The 22,045-nt window shown below is 43.6% G+C and overlaps 2 protein-coding genes across 2 annotated transcripts in view; one reads left to right on the top strand and one right to left on the bottom strand.

The window, feature by feature from the left end:
- Nucleotides 1-265: 265 nt before the first annotated feature.
- On the bottom strand, nucleotides 266-5,462 carry tmem218 (transmembrane protein 218). Its single transcript, XM_042708493.1, has 3 exons — nucleotides 4,513-5,462; nucleotides 4,264-4,366; nucleotides 266-2,685 (listed from the first exon to the last, which is right to left on the bottom strand). Exons 1-3 carry the CDS (start codon nucleotides 4,620-4,622, stop codon nucleotides 2,551-2,553), a joined length of 348 nt encoding a protein of 115 aa, XP_042564427.1. The 5' UTR covers nucleotides 4,623-5,462; the 3' UTR covers nucleotides 266-2,550.
- Nucleotides 5,463-5,572: 110 nt separating this feature from the next.
- pknox2 (pbx/knotted 1 homeobox 2) overlaps nucleotides 5,573-22,045 on the top strand; it is a 64,193-nt gene continuing 47,720 nt past the window's right edge. The window contains exon 1 of the mRNA XM_031572182.2: nucleotides 5,573-5,896. The gene's annotated coding sequence lies outside the window, so the exon portion shown is untranslated. The remainder of the gene's footprint in view (nucleotides 5,897-22,045) is intronic.

The raw sequence follows: 22,045 nt of genomic DNA, 5'->3' as shown, positions 1-22,045 counted from the left end.
CCGACCGTACCCTCCTGTGCAGAGGGTAGAGGCCGAGGACCCGGCTGGCCGTGATGGGTTCCCCCTGGGGTGGGTGGGTGGGCGGGCGGGCGAGGGAGCGAGTGTGTGTTCGAGCCGCTGACTGCGCCCTCTCGTCTCTCACAAAGGGGGTAATGGAGCAGGACTGGTTCGCAGTGAGAAAATGCACACTTCCATCGCCCAAATACATCACAGCAGTTGCCTTGGCGACCGATTCCAGGCTTGACCTAAAAAACAAATTTCCCCGTTTCTTTTTTTTTTGTATTGCAAGGCCACTGTGTGGCTGGTAGTGGCTTGCTTATTGTTCCCCTCTCAACAGATCCACTTCAGCTATTTGTCTCCTCAACAAGGGGAGACCCTTCAAGTGCCACTCCAGTGTCAGAGCATAAAGCCTCTGCCTTTCAAAAATGAACATCAGACAAAAAAAATCAATAAATATTGCTTTTGCTTTGTAAAATGGCATTCAACAACTGTGGCCATCTTTCCTCTCAGATGCACATCTTTTTCTCTGCAACAGTGAGCAGAATGTGGGCTACACACACTGAGAGAGAGATAAAGGATGGTTGCAGTTTAAGGCGCAGTGCTCAGGCCATGAGAAAAGAGGATGGGGAGGGGGGGGGGAGGTTGCGAGAGCAGAAGTTCTGCTTCAGTGGGTCACAATGCACCATTGCGTTGTTGCGCCTCCCCCCCTCCCCCCTGCAACCCACCCTATCCCATCGTATCCCACCCCTCAAAATCAAGCACAGACACCCACATCCTGGGTTTGGCTCACACCTTTGTATCCTCCGATCTTGCGCTCCCTCTCTCTCGCTCTCTTTCCCTTTCGTTCTCTCTGTCTCTCCTCCCCCCATCTCTTTGTATGTCCAGCTGGCTGGCCCACAAAGGCTCCTCCTGCTTGAGACTCCGAGGCAGACCCGTTCCCCAGACACTTTGTTCCGCTGCTTTTCCCACTCCCCTGGGAGGGATTCTCAAGCAAGATGAAAATGCAGAGGGTCAGGACAGAAAGAGAGGGGCGAGGAGATCTGACAGATACATACACCGATCATAACAGGAACTGGATACAAGTAAGCAGAGACAGAGCAAGTTAAAGCAGTGATGACAATCAGTAGAAAAATGAAAGCAGTTGTGGTAGATAGATATTTAGATCAGTGAGAAACGTTGCAAAGCAACATTTAACTCGAAATTATTGCATTCTAGTAACTGAGAAAGCTTCATAAGTCGACTGGTATGATGCAAGGCCAACCAACCACCACAATAGCTCCGATTGCAAGGTTGAACGAGCTACTTGGGCATCATACTACAAAAGTCACTGCGTTCACAGGCGAAACTTATGACATTCCAGAACACCTATATACTAGCTATATAGCACGGGCCTTACGTCATTTATCTTGGGCTCCGCCCCACTTCTGAGCCCGTGTGAAAACCACGCTCGATCAGCCGGTAGAGTTCCCCTCTCCGCGCTCTGTATAGGGACGCGGGCCGGAACTAATAGGATTGGATCTGATTCATTAGGCTCTCTTTCATCAGCCTGGTTGGAATTTCACTGCACGTCCCACCGGGCTCCCCGCTTTTAACAAGGGCCCCGCAAAGAACCGGGCCAGCGTCTGAGCTCATGTAACGGAGCCCAAAACAACAACGGGCTCACCTCTCCCTCCGCACCACCTGCCCACAATGAGTTTGTCGTCTCGAAAAAACAGAGTAACAGCTATAAGGGCCCTCAAGCGGTATTTCCAAAGCAGGTAGGTAGAGAGGCATTTACACAGGGCCGGAGAAATGGCTTCTGAAGTGTTACACAGGGCCGGATATCCTCAGCTGCTGCAAATCTGTGGCAGTGGGTGTTTTCCTATTCCTCTTCAACTAAAGTGTAATATCAGATAAGGGCAACTTGAGGGGATAAAACAACACTTATTCAGAGAGTAAGGCGGCCAACATAAACATACTCTGGGTGAGAGTGAGAGTGAGTGTTACCACTGAAGGGTTGCCAGCTTAGAAGATTTAAAACGCAAATTAAAAATGTTAAAATCTAGGCCAGTTTCAGTCGCAAAGTAGTCTTTGTTATGAAGAACATAAAAGACTCTAGATCTAACGCAAAGAAGAAGACCATCACTGTGAATTCTAAATTTTTTGTTTGCGTTTCGTGCTCATCATATTCAGACAGAATGGACTGGAGTATTTGGAAACATCATCTGTTCACTGTTCCTTCAAATAGTATCAATATATGATATCTAGAATTATTCTCTCAATCTTAATTCTCCCTCTACTCTTCTGGCATTGTCAAGATAACCATCAATGATAAGCCGATGGATGCAATAATGTTTATTACAAAAGCTCCTACTTTCAATAACATATTTTTAAATATCTGACTAGCAGTAAAAACATATTTCTATATAAAACCCATTGACTTAAACAAGGAGAAGAGAAAAAAAAAAAAAGATGCTTGAGGACACTTGTTGAAGCATCTCGTCTCCAACCGTGCACATAATAAGAGAAGTCCTGTAATCCGTGCCAAGTTGGCATGATGCTCTCCTCTTTCTAGTGAGTTCTCAGGGGCTTGGCATAGACTGGCTCCAGCAGATGAAGGGGCAACAACATGAAGAGCACTGCCAAGAACACTACGCTGACCAGGGACAACAGCACGTACCGCCCAATGAAGAAATTGTCCACAATCTGTAATGCAAGACAGACAAGGAATTCTCATTAAATTCACAAAAATCTACAGCAGTTTCTCTCCATGTAATGTAAATGGAACATTGTCTTTGATGTTAATGAAGTTTTCCCCTAGCTCATTTAAAAAAAATCTGACCCATATTTCACTCCATTGTGCAGTTCCTGAGTTTCTCCAGAGGATGTCAGCAGAGTGCCTTTATGTACATGACAGGCACTACATAACATGATGATGTTGAAGATGCATTGCCATTTAAAACAGTCAGGACTTGTTTCCGGGCTGCAGAGTTCACAAAAGGTGACCTTATGATACTGATGGACTGAGTGAGGGTTTGTACCTATTGAACAGAAGGTTATAAAGAGTGGATGCTCAGTGATATAAGTGATATAATGTAGCTTTGATTTTGGGGGAGTGGCACCACCCCCCTCTCACTCTTCCTCTCCCCCTCTCTCTCCCTCTCTCTCCCTCTCTCCCCCTCCCTCTCTCTCTCTCTCTCACTCTCTCACTCTCTCACTCACTCTCTCACTCTCTCACTCATACACATTCTCTCCCTCTCACACACACCCACACAAAAAAAGGAATACGAAGCACATCCCCTATCCCTTTCGACTGACTGTGGCCTGTTCGAGGGCCAGATCATACAAGAGGACAGGACAGTGCTGTGGACTGGAGATATGGCTGTGTGTGTGAATGAAGGGTGGGAGGACACTGTCTCCAGTGGATGCAGTGTGCTCTCGTTTAATGCATCTCACTTTCTAATTTGCCAATTAGGCGGCCAGCAAAGCGCAGAGCTGGGGCCATGTTTTATTAATGTGGCATTGAACGCTCTGCACAGGGCCCTGTTTGGAGTCTTCCTAATTGGCACTGTGATATTATGCCTTTGTACAGAAGCGAGAGGTTGGTGGTAGTCTACATGCCACACAGCTAGCTATCGAGAGAATGAAATATCTGCCATAGCCTATCTGCAAGTCAAATTGCACGCAAGAAAACTGGTAGAGCCTGTCATTTACCTGGTATTCAGATATTCAATAATGTATTAGCAGTTTAAATTGAATTACAACCAAAACAAATCTACAAGTCATGTGCAACCTGCCTCATTCTATCTTAATGCTTTTAATTTCATAACCTAATGCAGGTGCTGTGCATGGTTACGTGTCTATGTTACACATATCAGTTATGGTCCAAGCTTTAGTTTGTGAACCACGGAGCATCATTATGCCAAGTGTGATCTGGCTCGTCTGTGTTGCACACAGCACAGCATATAAACAGCTTCATATAGCTAACACAGCTTGGAGAGTAATTAATCATTACAATTTTCACTACACAATATATTCATTTTGGCCAGATAGCCTGGCCAATAGCCTTGTTTGTGGACAGAGGCAGTCATGCTGTCTAAACACAACTGTCTGAATGCAACCATACAGATTTTTGAAAAAATATCAAGCCAGTACAGCCCCAAAGGTGTTATACACCACTGGTCCCAATAACTATATCGTGCAACACCATTTTATTCAGGATGTACTGTTTCTAGACGCTTTCCAGAATGTTTCAGAGCGGTTTGTATTCCTATCCTATCTTACCTCAACTTCCTTGACAGGAGAAGGAACCTCGGAGGCGCGAGGGAAGAACAGGAGAATCAAGGTTATGATGATAGCCAGGAGGAGAACAGGGACGATGCCTAATCTTAAAAGGTACATCAGAATAAAACGAGTTAGTCGCATTAGTGATCTCTACAATGTGTGTCCACGATAATGAATTATCAGCAGGCGTGTGCTGATCCTGATATTTGATACTGAAATATGGAATGTTTTGTTGTCGGGCAATCTTACTTCGTTGCGCCTGTTGTTCTTGATAGAAGTATGGTCAATGCGCAAGCTACAATCCATACAAGAGCAATAAGGAAAACTCCTGTACCTACTCCCGAAAACATTCCAGTCATAATGACAGTGCCTTTGCTTCCGAGGTTAAGTTTCAATTATACTCTTTTGGGAAGATTTTGTTCACAAGTTATGGTTATCACATTACTGAACAATTTTAAGGAGCACGTTAGATGAGCTGAGGCTAGAAAGTTTCATCAGTCTCACGATGGCTAGTTGCTACAATTTTAAAGCCAAGTTAGTTTACTTCAGTTCATGATTACTTACTAATTTAGCTAACAGCTTTGCCAACGACGAGTTACTATCGTACTCTCACCCTGATTTGGTGGAAAACCTCATCACTCAGCAAGCTAACGTTAGGATAATGAACAATGGCAAGGACCACAACAAGTATAACGCTACCTTATCATAATAACATGAACGATATCAAGGAACACACTAGTTGCAAAATCAGTTAGTTAGCTATGACAGCTAGCAAGTCCATTCTTATTGAGTAACAGTTCATGTTAGCTAGGCTAGGGAGCCCACTTAGCATTGGCTAATTGCTAGCTAGGATAGAAAGGTTCTGACTCACTGACGGTTTGCAAATAAGTTAACAGTTAACCAGACAAGATAGCATCTCATACGCCTAGTGAATGACTTCTGCCTTGAATTTACCAACAAGTAACAACGGTTCAGGCAATAAATATCGTCAACTATCTCGATTTATACAATGAAGGCATCCAAGTTAACGTTACTTTGGCAACAGCAAAGCCAACCAAGCCTGACAGGACTTTGCATTATGGGAGATGTAGTTATTATCCTGGTGACTTCAGCTTCAGTCGCTGTGGAAAAGAAGGAGGAAATAAAATAACATGAGAGTGTTATGAAGGGTTGCATTATTATTATTATTATTATTAGTAGTAGTAGTAGTAGTTGTAGTAGTAACGACATTAGTATTATTTTGGAGGTATTGTGGAGATTTGAGGGATTAGGGCCTACAAATCCTTTTTTTTGGTTTCCAACTTGTTTTGTAGTTAGTCTTTTATCTAAGCCTAAAAATGTTGCGTTATTTTCTTTTAATAAGCTATGTGCTATTGGCTACTGTAAAATAGAAATAGCAATTTACGCCGACAGGGGGCCAACGGGCGCCGTGCTTCTTGAGATGGAGATGCGCAAGGCCTGTGGTGTATGGTATGCCACTGGAAACAGAACAGTGGAGGTGTAGGCAAGGGGTACCGCGAGGCAGAAGGGGGGATGGTAGGAGGGGTCTTACATGGCAGACGTCACTGGTTGTGTAGGGGAGTATAGGCTGTGTTGTCAGCCTAGTGTCAGTCTGATGAAGATTGGCATTCAGGTAAGCTGTCATTCATTTTCAATGTCAGAGCATAGACCAGGCTAGCACTTCAGCGTCTTTTTTTCTTCGGTCTCATTACAAAAGGCAGGACATTATTCATACAGACAGGGCCATGGTAGGGAGAGAGTGAAGGGGGATATCGAGAGAGAGGGAGAGAGAGAGGGAGAGAGAGAGAAGGGGTGGGAGGAGGGAGAGAATGAGTGAGCAAGAGGGAGGGAGGAAGACAGGAGAGAGGAAAAAGAGAAGGGATACAATTTTCTGGAGGTGGAGAGACTATTGGATTATTTTTTCGCGTTGCTGCGTTTGGATTTGTAAAATGTTATGGTAATTCGTCCGGAATTCTTGTAATTCCTTTAAAATGGCATACCGATGTTTGTCATTTTACGCAACACAGCGAGAGCACTTGTAATCTCTTCTGCTACATTTAAAGTGGAATGCAGTCGTGGATTTGCTATGTTAAATACAAATTAATTAACTCATTAATTAATTCGATTTCTGAGATATCAATTATTGATGTTGTTAATTATTGTCTTAGGATCTACTCAAAATTGAACAGTTATAGTGTATTTTCTAAAGGAAAAAAATTGGCAGTTGCATACCGTTTTTTGTTTATTTTCACCTCTAGCGAGGGTTTAGGATAGCCTAGCCTACTCCACTTTTCTTGAGCCCTCTTCCGTATAGGAACATATCAGACCAGCAATAGGCTATCTTTTGTCTAGCCTATTGATAGTGAACTAATTTAAGGCACGGTGTTCATAAAGAAAATAGCCCATCGTCAGAATAGGCCTGCTCGGAAGACAGTAGAACCGATGAATTTACTTTGATCTGCTGTAGAGTGATTGACTTGGTTTGTCCTCAGATTACCTGCAAACTTTGTTTTATATCCCGGTTCGACAAGAGAGCAGTATACTATACTATACTATACCATACTACTATACTAATTTTGCGTGCATTAGTTCGCGTTTGTACTGGATTTGTTTGGTTATTTTCACTTCTAAATTTAATATGAGACAATTTGACTTTCGAACCCTACAGATAAGCATGTAGATTTTTCTATTAAATCATATAGTCATGATTGTGTTGACTTCATGTTCCACTCTGACAACTGAACGGTGTGGAGTGCTATGCGATGTTAATCCAAGACTCTTATAAAACTTCACGCAAGACATCCTTTAGAGGACAGCTGCCTTTGCTACATTTTGCTCACATTTTTTGAAGAATTTGCCCCTGGGTCAGATAATCTTTAGGCTGAAAATTGCCCAGCTGTGCGATTTTTGTGTCACTGCAGTGACTGTCAGATGCAAGAAATAAAGTTTGGATTGTATGTGCTGTTTCACACATCTATTGCAGTGGGGTGTGGCATTCAAAAACATAGTGCAAGCTATGCAGAACTTGCTTGGTTTTCTTTCTTTCTTTCTATCTTTATTTTAGAACCTCGTAAATATATAAGTTCAACATTTTATTGAAAAGTTATTATTGATAAGGTTACACCTATTCATCTTTTAATTCAGCTGAGGATTTTTTGAAATCATAACTAATATTAAACATTGTATGTTACATAGACTTTCCCCTCTTTATTGTGTGCCTGACAACGTACTATAAAAAAAACATACCAGTGTGGTGAACTATCGTAGTGTGTAATGGTGGTTGTCTGATAGATACGAGTGGTTGGATGGTGGCAATTTAAATGCTGAAATCCCTGCTGGGATCTTAATTGATGATTTGTGTCATGGGACAACCAGCCTAGGGGCAAACACTGCCAACACAAAATATTCAGACATTATTTGCATATTCCGATTCCCCACGTAGGGGTAAATTACGTTATGAGGAGTGATTTTAGTAAGACCTGCAGCTTTTTCAGTCTAATCACTAATAGAGTGATTCTGGCTCTCAAATGAAGGAAATAAAACACAAAATGAGCATATGTTACCAGCCATTTTAAGCATTTATGTATGGACATGAAGCTATTTGGAAAATTGGAGCCATCTTACTCTCATTTGCTCGAACCCAGTCCAATGTTTGGAGCATAATGTTCTAGCGATATTAAGATATGTGGGTCTTGTTTGTCAGGCAGTGCTTCATTATCAGACTCCACAGTACCTAATCATTTATCCCTCCTGTCTGGGTAGATGGGAGAATCTTATCAGCATCATTCATAAGGCCTTCGTTTTATGGGTCCTAATTTGAAGTTTTTGAATCAGTATCCTATTCTTTTTCCTCCTTTTTTAAAGTTGCTGTTTTAAATTGTGCTCGCCATCCTCGGGCAGCTGAGGTTCGAGTGACCTCTGTGGGGAAGGTAATGGCACACCTATAAGCCCAGTTGATCCCAATGACTCTCTGAGGACCAGAGACCTGCTATTACCATTGGACAATTCCACCTTCCAACGACATCCCCATGCTTGCTCTTGTCCGCTCAGACGCTTAGTTGCTTGGCATAGCAGGCGGGTTTCGCCTCTGGGGACCGATAGCAGGAGGCAGATTTACTTGATTTATGCCCCTAAGAAATTTGAAAGCAATACGCCTTCATCCACAATCATCAGAGTGTGAAGCTAGTTTGTTGGGTGTTAAGATATGTGCGATAGCAGTTATGAAATATGGTGCCACATATACCTGGAATAGTGAGAAATTTGTGAAACAGCATGACAGAATATTATTTATAATGATAGTGGGCAGAATGTAACACATGGCAATAATGTTGTGACGCAGCTGAGAGACGTATCCTGAAGGACTCACGGTTCATAACAGACTTTAACATCAGAGGAGTTAGAAGCGTGGAGTTAATGAGGAACAGTACTTGATCTAAGACATCATTTTGTGAAACATCATTGCACCATTTTTGTTTTCCAGCATATAAATAAATAATTCAATAAATAAATAAGCATCTATTTCACATCCCAAAAAAATTACTTCGATACAAGCATCTTGATTTCCAAATGCTGGTCTGATTGCATTTCTGAGTGCTTTGAAGTAGTTGAAGAAGTTACCCTGCAAATTTGATTTAGCACATCACATACAGTTATTTTACTGACTATAGTGACTGTCTTAACAGGTGGCCAACCTACCCACAGAAATGACATACCTCCCTTTTTGTTACAGTTTCTTGTTTATCATGTTTTCTTTCATCAAGGTCAAGATCAATATAATCTAAACATTCTTGTTTTTTAATGGTCTTACTTTAATAAGATTCAGAGTCCCCCCCTTGTCGAATTTTAAAGAGTTAATTTCTTTGTGTATTACCTCACTCAACATATTTGACCTATTGGCCTTCTTCTATATTTTTGCTTTTCCCATGAAAATCACCCTATAGTCATTCTCCATAAGGTGTAATAACCATAAGGTGCCATTACTTGGCCTCAGAACGCCCATGGCGCTATTCACGGATGGAGAATACTCTTCATTGCTTATGTTGCTAGGACGCCTGTGCCAAAGCTCTCACCTCGTGACGTGGTGGCAGGGGCAAGTGTATATATAGCCTGCAGCACAGACCCCATCATCGTCTAAGGTCATTCTCACTCGAGACCTGTGTGACCACATGAACTTCCAAGAACTACAACAACAGCTACACGTGTGCTACGCTCACTATTCCATTTTCCCCCATCGCTGCTCCAGATTACTGGTGCCATTCAAAGCAATGGTGGATTCATAGAGCACATGGAGTGGTACACACTGCAGACAAATCACCGGTTGGGTCTATCATGTGGGTTATATGTGATATGTGTAATATGTGAACACTTATCCATGCTTGTGCAACTGTGACCATAATGGCAGTGTAGAGCCACTTCCTGTATGATGAAGATGCTATACTGTGTAACTGGCAGTACACATGGTCGCTTAGTGCATCACCGATGTGGAAATATTTAGTTTGTTCGGGTTTCAGGATGCCACACTAACATGCCCCCTTAAGTTGACACCATCATGAAAGTATGAATCTCCTGTGAGGTAGTGGAGTGGTGATCACACGGCTCTTTTGCCTCTGGAGCAGGTTCAATAGATACATAGATCTATATTTCGCAATTATTTTTATGGACCCTTCTGAGAAACAGATGTGAGTGTGCTGTCCTTGCAGTATTTACGAAGCATTCTGCCTAGGAAAACAGAACAGCCATTGAGCTGAGAAGACCCCCAGGTATTCACTTAACCTTTTGGCTCGTACTCCTTTTGTCCCAGTGTCTTGTCAAATGGGCCGGACAACACCACCAACTGCTCCAGAGGGAGCACTGCTTTCAGGCCGACTGCTTGCACAATGGCTGCGCTGGACATTAGGCATACGCCTGTGAGTTATAGCTGCTGAAAGAGCGCATTATATTATATTATATTATATTATATTCTCCCAGTGCAGGTCCTGGCTGCTCAGTGTGGCAGAGCAGAAGTGATTAGGGGGCAGTGCAGCAGATAGCTGACACAGTGGTCCCAGTGCATCTCAACATGACCGCCCGCAGCGCGGGATCAGCATATTATCAAATGGGGAAGAGATGGCGGTGAACCGTCACCTATTGGGGATGAGCAATCGAGTCAGGGGCTCAGAGGAAGCCGGTATCACCGTGCCGCGTCCTCTTGGTTATGCATCAAAGCAAATGGTGAAAAAAAAGCGAGCTTGTGGGGCTCAAGATTTGCCAGCCCTACCTGTGGTTTTGCCTATCCCCGTAGGCAGCTTCTCCACTTTACAGACTAAATGTACAGTTTCTTAAACTCATTTTTTTTTTACTCTGCCAGAAACTTGCTAGCAGAAGCCATTTCGTCTTGCAGCGCTATATTAGCATTAGCACAAACCCACACGGCAGTCGGAGCAGATCAGGGTAGACGCTGCCTCAGGGTGTGTGTAGTTTTTCCCTGATAAAAGGTGACTCCTCATAGGCTCATTTTCTGCATCGTCTTTCTCCTTCTGCACCTGACAAGGACTCCATCAATCTGCTGTATAATATCATCTGAAAAGTTCACATCCAAAATATATGTCAAATTGGAATGCGCCACTGTGATAAAGATTTTACGATTATTCTCATTTGGACACGTGAGCGTGCGGAAAGCCTATTGTAAAAGCGGACGGATTAAACAGCAGGCAATCACAGGCTCCAAGTTTGCAACGAGGGGTGATTGTTTGAACAGCTGGAATGTGGAGATGCAGCATATGACAGATGTATGGTGGACTGGACCCTCCATGGATTGTTGAGTGGCAGGAATGAAGAGATGTAGCGCACAACAGCAGCACACTGGGAAAACAAAACACACAACAACTCCACATTACCCCAACTGGTCGATTAGGCTGAATTAACCAACACACATTAATCTTGCTCTCGGCACAACAGGAAGTTCAGGAAGTACAGGGATGAGACTTGTGGCCCGTACACTTAACCTTTGGCAACATCACCAGTCAAAGTGACAGCTTTGACAGGAATGATCAGATTCTGAGAAATGCAAGAAACACAAAGTGCTCTTAAACCATGCAAAGCATCTGACATCCATGTCACACTAGTGGCGGTGAATAGAACACGATAGAGTGGTGCCTATTACATTGATATCCCATAAAAGCTCAATATAAAAATATAAAGCCTTGTAAATCTAGGTGAAGTGGAAGTGCATTTTCTTTTCAACGTAATACAAGAGTTCTATTTTGCAAGGCTTTTTCCTCAGAAATACTAAGGGCTGCATTTCATCCCAGCAATATAAAGCATTAAGGCATCCTGGCTGCAGGGAGACCGTAATGCCCTTGGCTTCCCTTGGCTTTGGGTTATTAGATGATTTAGTGACCTGCTGCAGCCAAAACCTTTGAAATACTAGCAAAGATCCAGCAGTACTTATGCAGGATTTCTCTGAGTATGTGCCACGAATTTCTGTCAGATGCAGATGACCGCCTCTGTGTGTTGTGTCCCTGGACTGTATTTAGAGAAATCTGTGCACAAAAGGCAACAGTCACAACATCAAAACAAAAGGCATATCCTTCACAAGTTGGTTGCAAGATATAGACTTACACCCAGTTGAAGTTAAGGAACTGCTCCAACAACAATTACATTGGCACGTGTCGTCCTATTCGGAATTATCTAAATGATGGACGGCTTTTGATCTGTAGTCTTTCATCTATCTTTTTAAATCCCTTTGGCTGAAGTACTGAGTGTAATTATATCCTTTTTATTAGCAATGGCCGTTAATACAGCTGTTGTGTGTCACACTTAGATAAGTATTTTGTGCATGCTGTACATTTAGACCAACCTCCCTCTAAATTAAGAGATGCTTATTTAAATGCAATACATTGTTGACCAGCTTCTCCAGTTACTTATGATTTTGTTATGGTCTAAAGGGGGCACATGACAATGTGTAATCTAATAAAAAAGAAAAATCAAACCATCATTTGGCAAGAATATCCTTTTAAAAAAGATGGGTGTAGATAATGTCAGCCAAGAAAGTTTGAGAACGATATTTAAGAAATTAAACTAAAAATTTTAATGGAGACATTTAGCTTTGGTTACTGATGCTGCTTATCCAAATGATGTGTGAAAGTTTGTCTATGCGGTATCTGTTTTGGTAATTAGATGAATCGTGATGTCTTAATCTTCTTTTCTTTCCCTCTTTAGTCTGAGGCAGAGTAGGCTGCAACAGCAGATAATCAGAGGAGATATCTAAAACCTGCTTCCTCTCAGTCTAGTTTTTGCCAAATAAAATCCACGACAGTCTAAACATCAGTTCACTTAAACTGTCATTGCCTTTAAAAAAGAAAACAGTGGATGTATGACAAAGTCAATGAAGAGTGCCAAAATGGCTGTGTTATCAGGACACTTCTATCCGGTTTTTTTTATTTGTCCTTCAGAATAGCTGTTGACAGCACTGTGCTAAAAGTAAAATGTAAACAGCTGTCATTAGTGGAGGGAAATGTAGACGCAGGAAATATGGAAGGCTGCCATGACCAGGCTATGATGAGAAGGGTTAGAAAGGGAAACAGAGCTGCCGGCCAGGGAATGCATGCTCGTTACTGGACTGCTGTTATTCTTAGTTGGAAGGCCTTTATTCGACTGCATTTATGACCAAGGTGAAAGATAAGAAAAAAGACTTGTCATCAGTATCGCTGAAGAGCAGAGATGTTCGGAACCCACTGGCCTGTGGCCCCCAGTGGCCCCCGAGGTATTTATAAACAGCTATAGACATTTAATATAGCCAATCACACCACACCTCTCAGCTTTCAGTTGTTTTTTAAGACACCGCGTCCTCCGCGTACAAAATAAATAGATCAGTGTGCACGCAGCAAACGGGTTGTGGAAAGGGTTAACCATTTCCTCTCCGGTCTGCGGGAGGCATGGAAAACAGGGTAAAGGTCACGGTGACTTCAGAAACCGGAGGGGAATTCCTCACTGACTTGAGAGGCGCGCTCTCCCAGCTCAGATCATCACATTGTGACTATGCCTCCATCACAGGAGCAAGTTTGCGGGAGAATTTCAAAGCACTTTCTGTTGCGCTTTCAAAGCATACGTGCTTCTATTGTGAACTTGCTTTTGTAATGTAAAGGAAGGAAAGAGTTCTTCAAAGAGAGGGAGTCATGGGTGTAGTGTTTTTTTTATTATTGTTTGACAGTTGGAGATCTGTGTGGCCAGTGCACGAGACTGGCCTATGAGAGGCAGCTGGAGCTGAGACCCTGATGAAAACTGAACACCCCCCTCCCCAAATCACCCACCCACCCACGCACAGACTTCGGCACACACACACACACACACACACACCCCACACACACACACACACACATGCTCACAGACTCTCTTTCACACACACACACACACACACTCTCACACACACACACACACACACACACACACACACACACACACACACACACACACACACACACACACACACACACACTCACACACACTCTCACACACACACACACTCCCCCGCCCATACCCATGGTTCATTCCTTAAGTCCCTGGACAGGAAGCCCGGTGAGCAGCCGCTGTCTGGTTTGGGAGAGAGGCTTGTGCTGGCTGCGGTCCAGGTTCCCCTGGTGTTCTGCCCTGTGGAAAAGCGCGTGAGCTGGAAAGGAACTCTGAAGGGGCTGAATTAAAGTTAAGGGCTGACAAATGGCCAGAACAAATGACTTGAAATCACAAAATGCATCCACTAGACATTTATAGGGCTCCCAGTTTAGCCAATGAATTGAGGAACTCATAAAACATATTCATTTCATTCTGGATCATGACATAGAAACATCACCAAGACAGCAGTACAGCTATAGAGAAGCCAGATTTAGTTTCTTTCATGGGGTCTATATCTAATCAGAAATGTGAAGAATCCTCAACAAATGCAATGGAATCAGGACTGGACTCCCTTTGTCACAGATAAAGCTGTTAGATAGGGAGGAAGTGGTTAGGTTCTAGTTCAGTCTTTCAGTGGAATATTTTTAGCGTGAAATTCCTTTTCCTGTTTGGATTCTGCTTACAAAGAGGAAACAGGAATGAAGCTCCATAACAGAAAAGTGATAAAAGAAGAAGAGTATGTGTGCTTGTTTGTTTGTTTGTGTGTGTGTGTGTGCGTGTTTATGTGTGTGTGCGTGTTTATGTATGTGTGTGTGTGCGTGTTTATGTGTGTGTGTGTGTGTGTGCGCGTGTTTTGGACCCTGTGTTGTGTCTAGCCTGGCTTTGTCAGCTGTGCAGTGGTTTAATGTGGACTTTAAAGCCCCTCCTGACGCCAAGTTGGGTCTTGTTACCCCAGTGGGAGTACCTGCCATTGTCCTTTAAACCCCTTCTAATTCTCAAGAATTCAGCTATCTCGCCCTTTAAGTGCAGCGCTTTTGCCATGGAGAATCTATTAAATGTAGCGTTTTATTCTTTAATTTTTTTTTCTTTCAAAGAAAGTGATTGAACACGGTAGGGATAGCTGCCCATGCACACTGGCAGAAAATCTCCATTCCTTTCTAATACTGTCTGACTGAAAGTTTTTGTCTCTCTGTGATGTGTTCATTTATATGTAAAATAAAGGAGGAGGAAGGAATTTAATTAAAAAATGTTCTTGAATGATTGTCCAACCAGACCTCACCCTCAGGTTGATTTGTGTCACGACGATCCATAATGAGTCTTGATGTATCGAGTTGTGGCCTGAGAAGTTAACCCTGGCAGCCTACAGATTCTTTTCTTTCCAGCGTTTCCATACCGTCTTTATTACTTTTCTTTAAAGGAGTCAACGTGCATATGAATCTGCTCGCTGTCGTCATAGTAACGTGAGGCATGAAAACCTCTGAGCAGCTGTTGTTATCACAGAGTTTGAACAGCCGGGGGGCTGTGCTTGCAAAGCACTATGGGACATCAGCTGTGCAAACTCCCACTGGTTTCAAGATAATGTCAGTTAACCTTCCAGGATGTCTGATAAGTCTAATTATTTGGATGCGGTTTGCCAAGTATGTTAAAGATCGATTACATATGGGGAAACTCTGATTAGGGAACAAAGGCAATGGACAACTTTTTGTTTCAAAAGTAATAATAAAGTACTCAAAATGTGATCCGGTTTTGCTTATATTTGAGGGGAAAAATGCTACTAATGCAATGAATGAATTTAAAGAGTGAATGGAAGCATGAAAGCAGTAATGTTTGGAAGTGTGTTGTCTTCCTCCCAAGTTATACCCATTTTCTCCAGTGTGGGAGATCTTCAGACGTAAGTCTCAGTAACGAGTCAGTGATTCATTAGACTATCCAGATAATGTGTAGAGGGTCTGGTGCATGTGTGTGTGTGTGTGTGTGTGTGTGTGTGTGTGTGTGTGTGTGTGTGTGTGTGAGCGTGTGTGTGTGTGTGTGTGTGTGTGTGTGTGAGCGTGTATGTGTAGGAGGGGGCTGTGTTGTGTGTGTGTGCTAGTGAGTGTGTGTTTATGAATGATATTTGTGTGTGTAGGTGGGGATGTCTCTCCCATCCTTGCCCACTCACTCCTTTCCTCCTCGGAGCAGAAGGCCCAGTGTGTGTGTGTGTGTGTGTGTGTGTGTGTGTGTGTGTGTGTGTGTGTGTGTGTGTCAAGGGGGCCAGGCGCCTAGGCAGCACGGCCAGATGTGCTGCTCCGCTGCCTGAAGAATGCTAATGCTTCCTGTGTGGTTTGTGAGTAATGTGGTGATTAGTCCACCAGGCCCACGGGGGGAGCTGCTCCGATCCGCTCTGCCCTAATTCACTTTGACGTCAACAGGAAGGTTACCTGGGTCTCCAGGGGCGAGAAGGAAAGGACTGGGGATGGTAAAAGAGTGGGTGGTAAGGAAAGGGGGGTTCAACTCCGGGGCTGTGGAGCTTATGGGAAGCGGCGGGAGGTGTGATAAGGGACTGAAGCCACCCTGAGGAAACAGGAGATATGCTCCCTGAGAAGAGAGAGAAAGAGGGAGGGAGAGAGAGCTGGGGAGAGAGAGAGAGAGAGAGAGTCCTGCACCTCCTCCACCTCCTTCCACCTTTGCTGTTGATCTGTGGCGAAGTGGGACCTGCAGACAACATGGCCGCCTGTCTGTCCGCCACCCTCCCAGTCCTTCTGTCTCTGTGTGTGTGTGTTCCCATCAGCATGGATCACTCTGAGCCTGGCTTACCGTGTGGACCTGGGCCCTCAGCGCTGAAGAACACTACACCCTTGTTCTCCACACTCTGGGATAAGGGGAGCCCAGCAGGACGACTGCTTGAAAAAAAAACATTAGTGCGAGGGGCACAACACCTTTGTGCCTTCAAAATATATTTGAAGCGCCACATATAGCCATTCAGGTGATGTTAGAACAATTTAGTTTGTTTTCTTTTTTTTTGTGTGTGTGGAATACCAGTAATAGTTTTTGAAATTGAATCCTGAAGTTCAGAAACACCTCACCTTTTTTTATCCTAAAAAGTGATCCTAAGCACAGCTTGTAGTGTATTGTCTTCTTGAATGAGGTCGGATTCGTTTTAGAAGCAAAGTGTATGATCTTGAATCCTTTGGGGACTTAATAAAATGTGGGTGCTTTGAAAGCTTGCTGTGCTTTGACTTTGCAATGACAGACTGCAGAACGGTTAATCATCACATTTAAGCAGGGCAATGGACAGAGGGGTTAACATCACATTTTAGCGGGGAGGGGATATAAGGACTGGCAAGTCTCTTTAATTGAGTGTGAAAGCAGCTGGGTATTCCGAACCATTTCCCCCTGCCAGTGGCATGGAGTGAGTGTCTCTCCCTCTTTCTCTCTCTCTCTCTCTCTCTCTCTCTCTCTCTCTCTATCCCCCTCTCCACCATCTCTCTCTTTCTCTCTTCCGTTCCTCCTGGGTGTCTTCCTCTCCCCTCTCTCTCCCTGCCTCTCCTCTCTGTCTCTCTCTCTCTCTCTCTCTCTCTCTCTCTCCGTCTCCACCATCTCTCTCTTTCTCTCCCCTCTCTCTCCCTGCCTCTCCTCTCTCTCTCTCCCCCTCTCCACCATCTCTCTCTTTCTCTCTTCCGTTCCTCCTGGGTCTCTTCCTCTCCCCTCTCTCCCTGCCTCTCCTCTCTGTCCCTCTCCCTCATCTTTCTCTTTCTCTCTTCCGCTCCTTCTGGATCTCTTTCTCTCCCTTCTCTCTCTGTCTATCCCCCCTGTCGCTTTCCTTCTCCCTCATCTTTCTCTTTCTCTCTTCCGCTCCTTCTGGATCTCTTTCTCTCCCTTCTCTCTCTGTCTATCCCCCCTGTCGCTTTCCTTCTCCCCCTTCATCTCTCTTTCTCCTTCTCTCGTTCTCTCTGTGTCCTTGCGCCCCTAATCTCACTCAGATTCGGCCCCTTGCGTAGCCCTGGCGAGTATTGTTTTACACTTAATTTTGTTAAACCTAACGAGATTCTGCTAATTAAATCTCCTCTGGGCTGGAGAGCACTTCTCCTCCTGATGGGTGAAATGATTGTTTGTAGATGTTCTGAAGCGAATAAACATTTTCCGTCGCAGTGCCGAGAGGGGAATACCAGTGCGAGACGGATCTCAAGTCAGATCTCTTTGCCGCTGTTAACTTCACCAGTCATTAGGTTTCAGTATCCAGCATCTCCTGCTGTGTGTAGCCCTGTTTTAATTGTGGTTTCTATATATTTGCTCTTGCGAAGGACAGACCATGGGGTGCAGTATGACTACTAGTTTATCTGAGTTGGTAAAGACGGTGGGAAGCGGCACATGTAAAGTTACTGGTGTATGTTGTTATTGCTGTCGTTGCTGTGGCTGTTGTTGTTGTATGCTGTGTTGTGTAAGTGTTTATTTAAAAATGGTCTGTAGGTCTTTTCACCCATTCTTTGAAATAAGACGGATGGTTGTGTGAACTGTGGGAGTGCCGGGTGTGGCAGTGCCATTGAATAGACAGGGGAGTCAGTGTTCGAGGGCCATTTGGGTTGGCATGTGCCCGCTGCCATTGTGGATGCCCCTCAGGAGACTGTCAGACTATTGTGGGCCCCGACCTTCTGTTTCCCGCTCGGTCTCTGGGCACTCGGTGCCAAGTTGGCCCCTGATAGCCCCTCTTCCTCTTCCTCTTGAGCGATGCCTGGCCTTGCCCTACCTCGGACCTTCACCCCCTCACGCCCTCACCCCCTCACCCCTTCACCCCTTTACTCCCTCACCCCCTCATCCCCTCACCCCCTTCACCCCTTCACTGGGTTTTGAGAATGATGGCCAAACTCTGGCAGAGGGCACTGGTGAAACACAGGCTCAGATCAGGTTTCTGCCACCTGTTGCTCAGTTCACGGAAGGGGGCAGGTCTGCCGAGATGCCCTGGCATCAGGCTCATTGTCAGGGCCAAGCAGAATCTTCCGCTTTGAATTAACTTAAATCCAAAGGCAATATATCACTGCCTAACCTTTTATGCCAAACTGCTATTTTTAAAAACACAATTATTTCATCTAATGAAAGCAAACAACTTAAAACAGAAATTACATTTGAATTAGATCAGATCTTCATGTTCATTAAATGAAGATCAATAATATTATTCAGACGCACTTCTTTCTAATTTCGTAGATATTTATCTGTAAAGCTCAGACATATTTAGCTGTCGCATCTGCACAGAGCTATGATATTGCTGTTCCAGAGATCATGTCTATTTCATGAAGCAGCATTCCAAGACTGAGTGACAGCTTCCTCTGGCTTCTGGAGCCTTGTTCCTCTAGAGTACCAAAGTGATGACATCATGTGAATGTGGTTTTTGTCTACAGTCTGTGGCGTTGTTGTTGTTGTTGTCATATTTGTCATATCTGGGGGGGGGGGGGGGGGGCACATTATTAAATGTGTTGACTGTTTGTTTTTGCTGCAACAGATGAAAACTGTTGTCTCAAACATCTGTGCTTTTGAGAAGTTGGTTTGTAATTTGTTTACATTATTAAGCAGTGCCATAAACTCGTGGGGGGGGGGGCACAAAGGACGACAAGCATGGCGTGGGGGGGGGGGCCAAAGGATACTTAAAGGCACATTGCAGCAGGGGGTGGGAAGGGAATGGGGAACCCCATTCTGAAATGAAAACTGAGACCATCATTAAACTCGCATAAAAATTGATTTGAGGATAACGAAAAAAAGAAAAAGAAAATGTACAATGCAAGAATACAAATTCGGAGAGTTGGTGGTGAATCTGAGAGTTAGCTGAGGCAGGGTTTGGATCTGTAGCGAGAGAGAGAGAAGGAGGAAGAAGAGGCAGGGTTTGGATCTGTAGCGGGAGAGAGAGAAGGAGGAAGAAGAGGCAAGGTTTGGATCTGTAGCGAGAGAGAGAGAAGGAGGAAGAAGAGGCAAGGTTTGGATCTGTAGCGGGAGAGAGAGAAGGAGGAAGCAGACCACTGCTGTAGTGCAACTTTAGCAATGGGCAGGGTAACACAGGCAGGACAAAACAACACTGGGTGAAAAACACTGATGTCTGCTATGATGACAATGGTCAAAACACTCTGTCCATCTCGTCATATATCTCTGTGGTTCTGTGATAGGATAATGTGAAAAGGGAGTACAATAAGTTTAAGACTGCTACATGACACCGGAGTAAATATGTGTTGTTCTTAGTGTATTGAAATAATGGTGGATTGCTTTTCTGTAATGTTATAGACAGGTATAGTCACAAACTATTCAGGTTTTTGTTCAAGTATTTATCTCACTAACACTATAGAGAGGAACCTCTGCAAAAATCCAACCTGTGATTTTGGCATTCCTAGGGCTAGAGCTATGGCCTGTGATCTCAATCACTGTTTGATGAGAACAGTTTTGAATTTTACATGACAGAAGGATGGTTGCGCTGTGTGCACATCCACGGCAGGATGTACGGAAGCCTTCAATTCAGAGAATTCAATTCAGTTGCAGAATTTACATTAATGTGTAAAGCTTTATGCATCAAATTGTTTTTTTTTTTTAATAGTTTTTTTCAAAACTGGATGTCTGAGTCTCTGAGGTGATTATACAGCCTGTGTTGTTTGCTAAGCAGGGCCTCTGTGCCAACACCAAGAATCTATTCAAACTGAGGGCATTATTACGATAAGAATATATTCTAATGATCATGGAAATATTTCTGCTGCCTCTTCAGGAGTCAGATATAAATATTACAGTTATAATAGGACACAGCACTTCCATGACCTTGCTATGCAGCTTCCAGGTTCCTTTTTGAGAATCTGATATATTTATGCCTTGTCTTTTGTTTCACACCTTACTCCCAACCCCGGTGTTCACCTCAACCTCCACCATCTAGCTCTGCAGCTCCTCATTCACTGGCTGTACTTTAGCAGGCATGATTAAAATTATGTTGATTTAGCTTAGCTTGCCCCCCCTCCCCACACACACACACCCCACCCCTCACACACACACACACACACACACACACACACACACACACACACACACACACACGCACACACCCCACCCCTCACACCCCCCCGCCCCCACACACACACACACACACACACACACACACACACACACACCCCCGCCATCTCAATAGAGGCTTATTAGTTTGAATATTTTTTTATTTATTCCCATTTCTTGGGGTCCCCGTCGGCATTTCCAATTACTCTCGCCGTTTGGCTGTAATTGCCTCCATGCTAATGGCCGCCAGACAATCGTGCTAAATGAGGTGAGGGCGAGAGAGGCAGCGAGCTCGACTTCATTAAGAGCTAATGGGATTTTATTGGGGGGACTGAGGACCCGGCTCATCAAAAAAAGAAAATGGAAGGAAAACAAAACAGAGGGAGAGGAAGAGCCAAAAAAAAAAAAGAAATGTGCAACACAAAAAGGCGGCTCTTTTTAAGGCACTATAAGGACACAAAACACTCCTCAGTCTCCATAGATGCTACAACACCCTGACAATGAATGCTCTATTAAACATTATCTTCAAAGATAAGGAGAGATCACTCACACTTTTAATTTATGTTATATCTGGTGCCGTTTTAGCTGTCTGATTTCAAAGCTACTGTGTTAAGGACATGAACGTACTTATATGCAGATCTTCCCCATATTCACAGTCTGCATAGGGGATAAATGGACCATTACACATTCACACATCATACATAGGAAGTAGTGAACTAGTATTTCAGCTGACAAATACTGTCTTGAAGAAGGATATGACAATACTTTAGACTTAAGGAAACATTGTTGTGGTAAGTACAAATTGTAGAGTAATTTCATCTCAAACCATCAAACGGAAGTAAAAAAAGAAAAGAATGATAATAATAATAATGCCCTGTCCAATTTGGCCATTCGGGAGGAAACAAGAGCCTTATATTTTGTCTGTCTGAATCAAATCTCTCTATTAGAAGTAGGCTTTTATTGCTTGTTAAACACCAGCCTGTAAATCTAACATGGATTCATCAGTCATTTCCCCGTTTCTGTGTCATGTTTGAACTCAGCTCCAGAGGCAGCAGATGTGGTAACACTAGAGTATGTGTTATGTTATATATCAACCATTTGTCAACAAATAAATGTCTAGTTGTCTTGTAAGATGTTTCAGGCTTTAAAGCACTGCTTAAAAATGAATAAAATTAGCTCTGAGGGATTAGTGAAACACCAATATAACTCAATATCCCCTACCCAAGTTTTTATTGTAGATTGAAAAAAAAAAGTTTTATAACTTTCATTAGCATTCTATTTTCAGCTTCCGTACATTGTACCTGTTTTTATTTCTGGCCAGTGTGCGCCCCCCACCCCCAACATACACACAGACACACACTTAAACACAAGTGAGGTACAGAGAGTATGTGGTCAGCCAGCTGTCTTGCCATAGTGACTGTAG

The sequence above is a fragment of the Clupea harengus genome, chromosome 8 (genome assembly GCF_900700415.2).
Source record: "Clupea harengus chromosome 8, Ch_v2.0.2, whole genome shotgun sequence".
In the NCBI taxonomy this organism is placed as follows: domain Eukaryota; kingdom Metazoa; phylum Chordata; class Actinopteri; order Clupeiformes; family Clupeidae; genus Clupea; species Clupea harengus.
Note: the sequence above shows the minus strand (reverse complement) of the source record. Positions and strands in the feature narration are given on the sequence as shown.

Excerpts from the sequence above, each read along its gene's own strand:
- tmem218 (XM_042708493.1), bottom strand. The coding sequence starts at position 4,622 with ATGACTGGAATGTTTTCGGGAGTAGGTACAGGAGTTTTCCTTATTGCT. Across the intron at positions 4,367-4,512 it reads AGAACAACAGGCGCAACGAA|ATTAGGCATCGTCCCTGTTC; the intron begins GTAAGATTGCCC and ends GTACCTTTTAAG. Across the intron at positions 2,686-4,263 it reads CTCCTGTCAAGGAAGTTGAG|ATTGTGGACAATTTCTTCAT; the intron begins GTAAGATAGGAT and ends CTTGCATTACAG.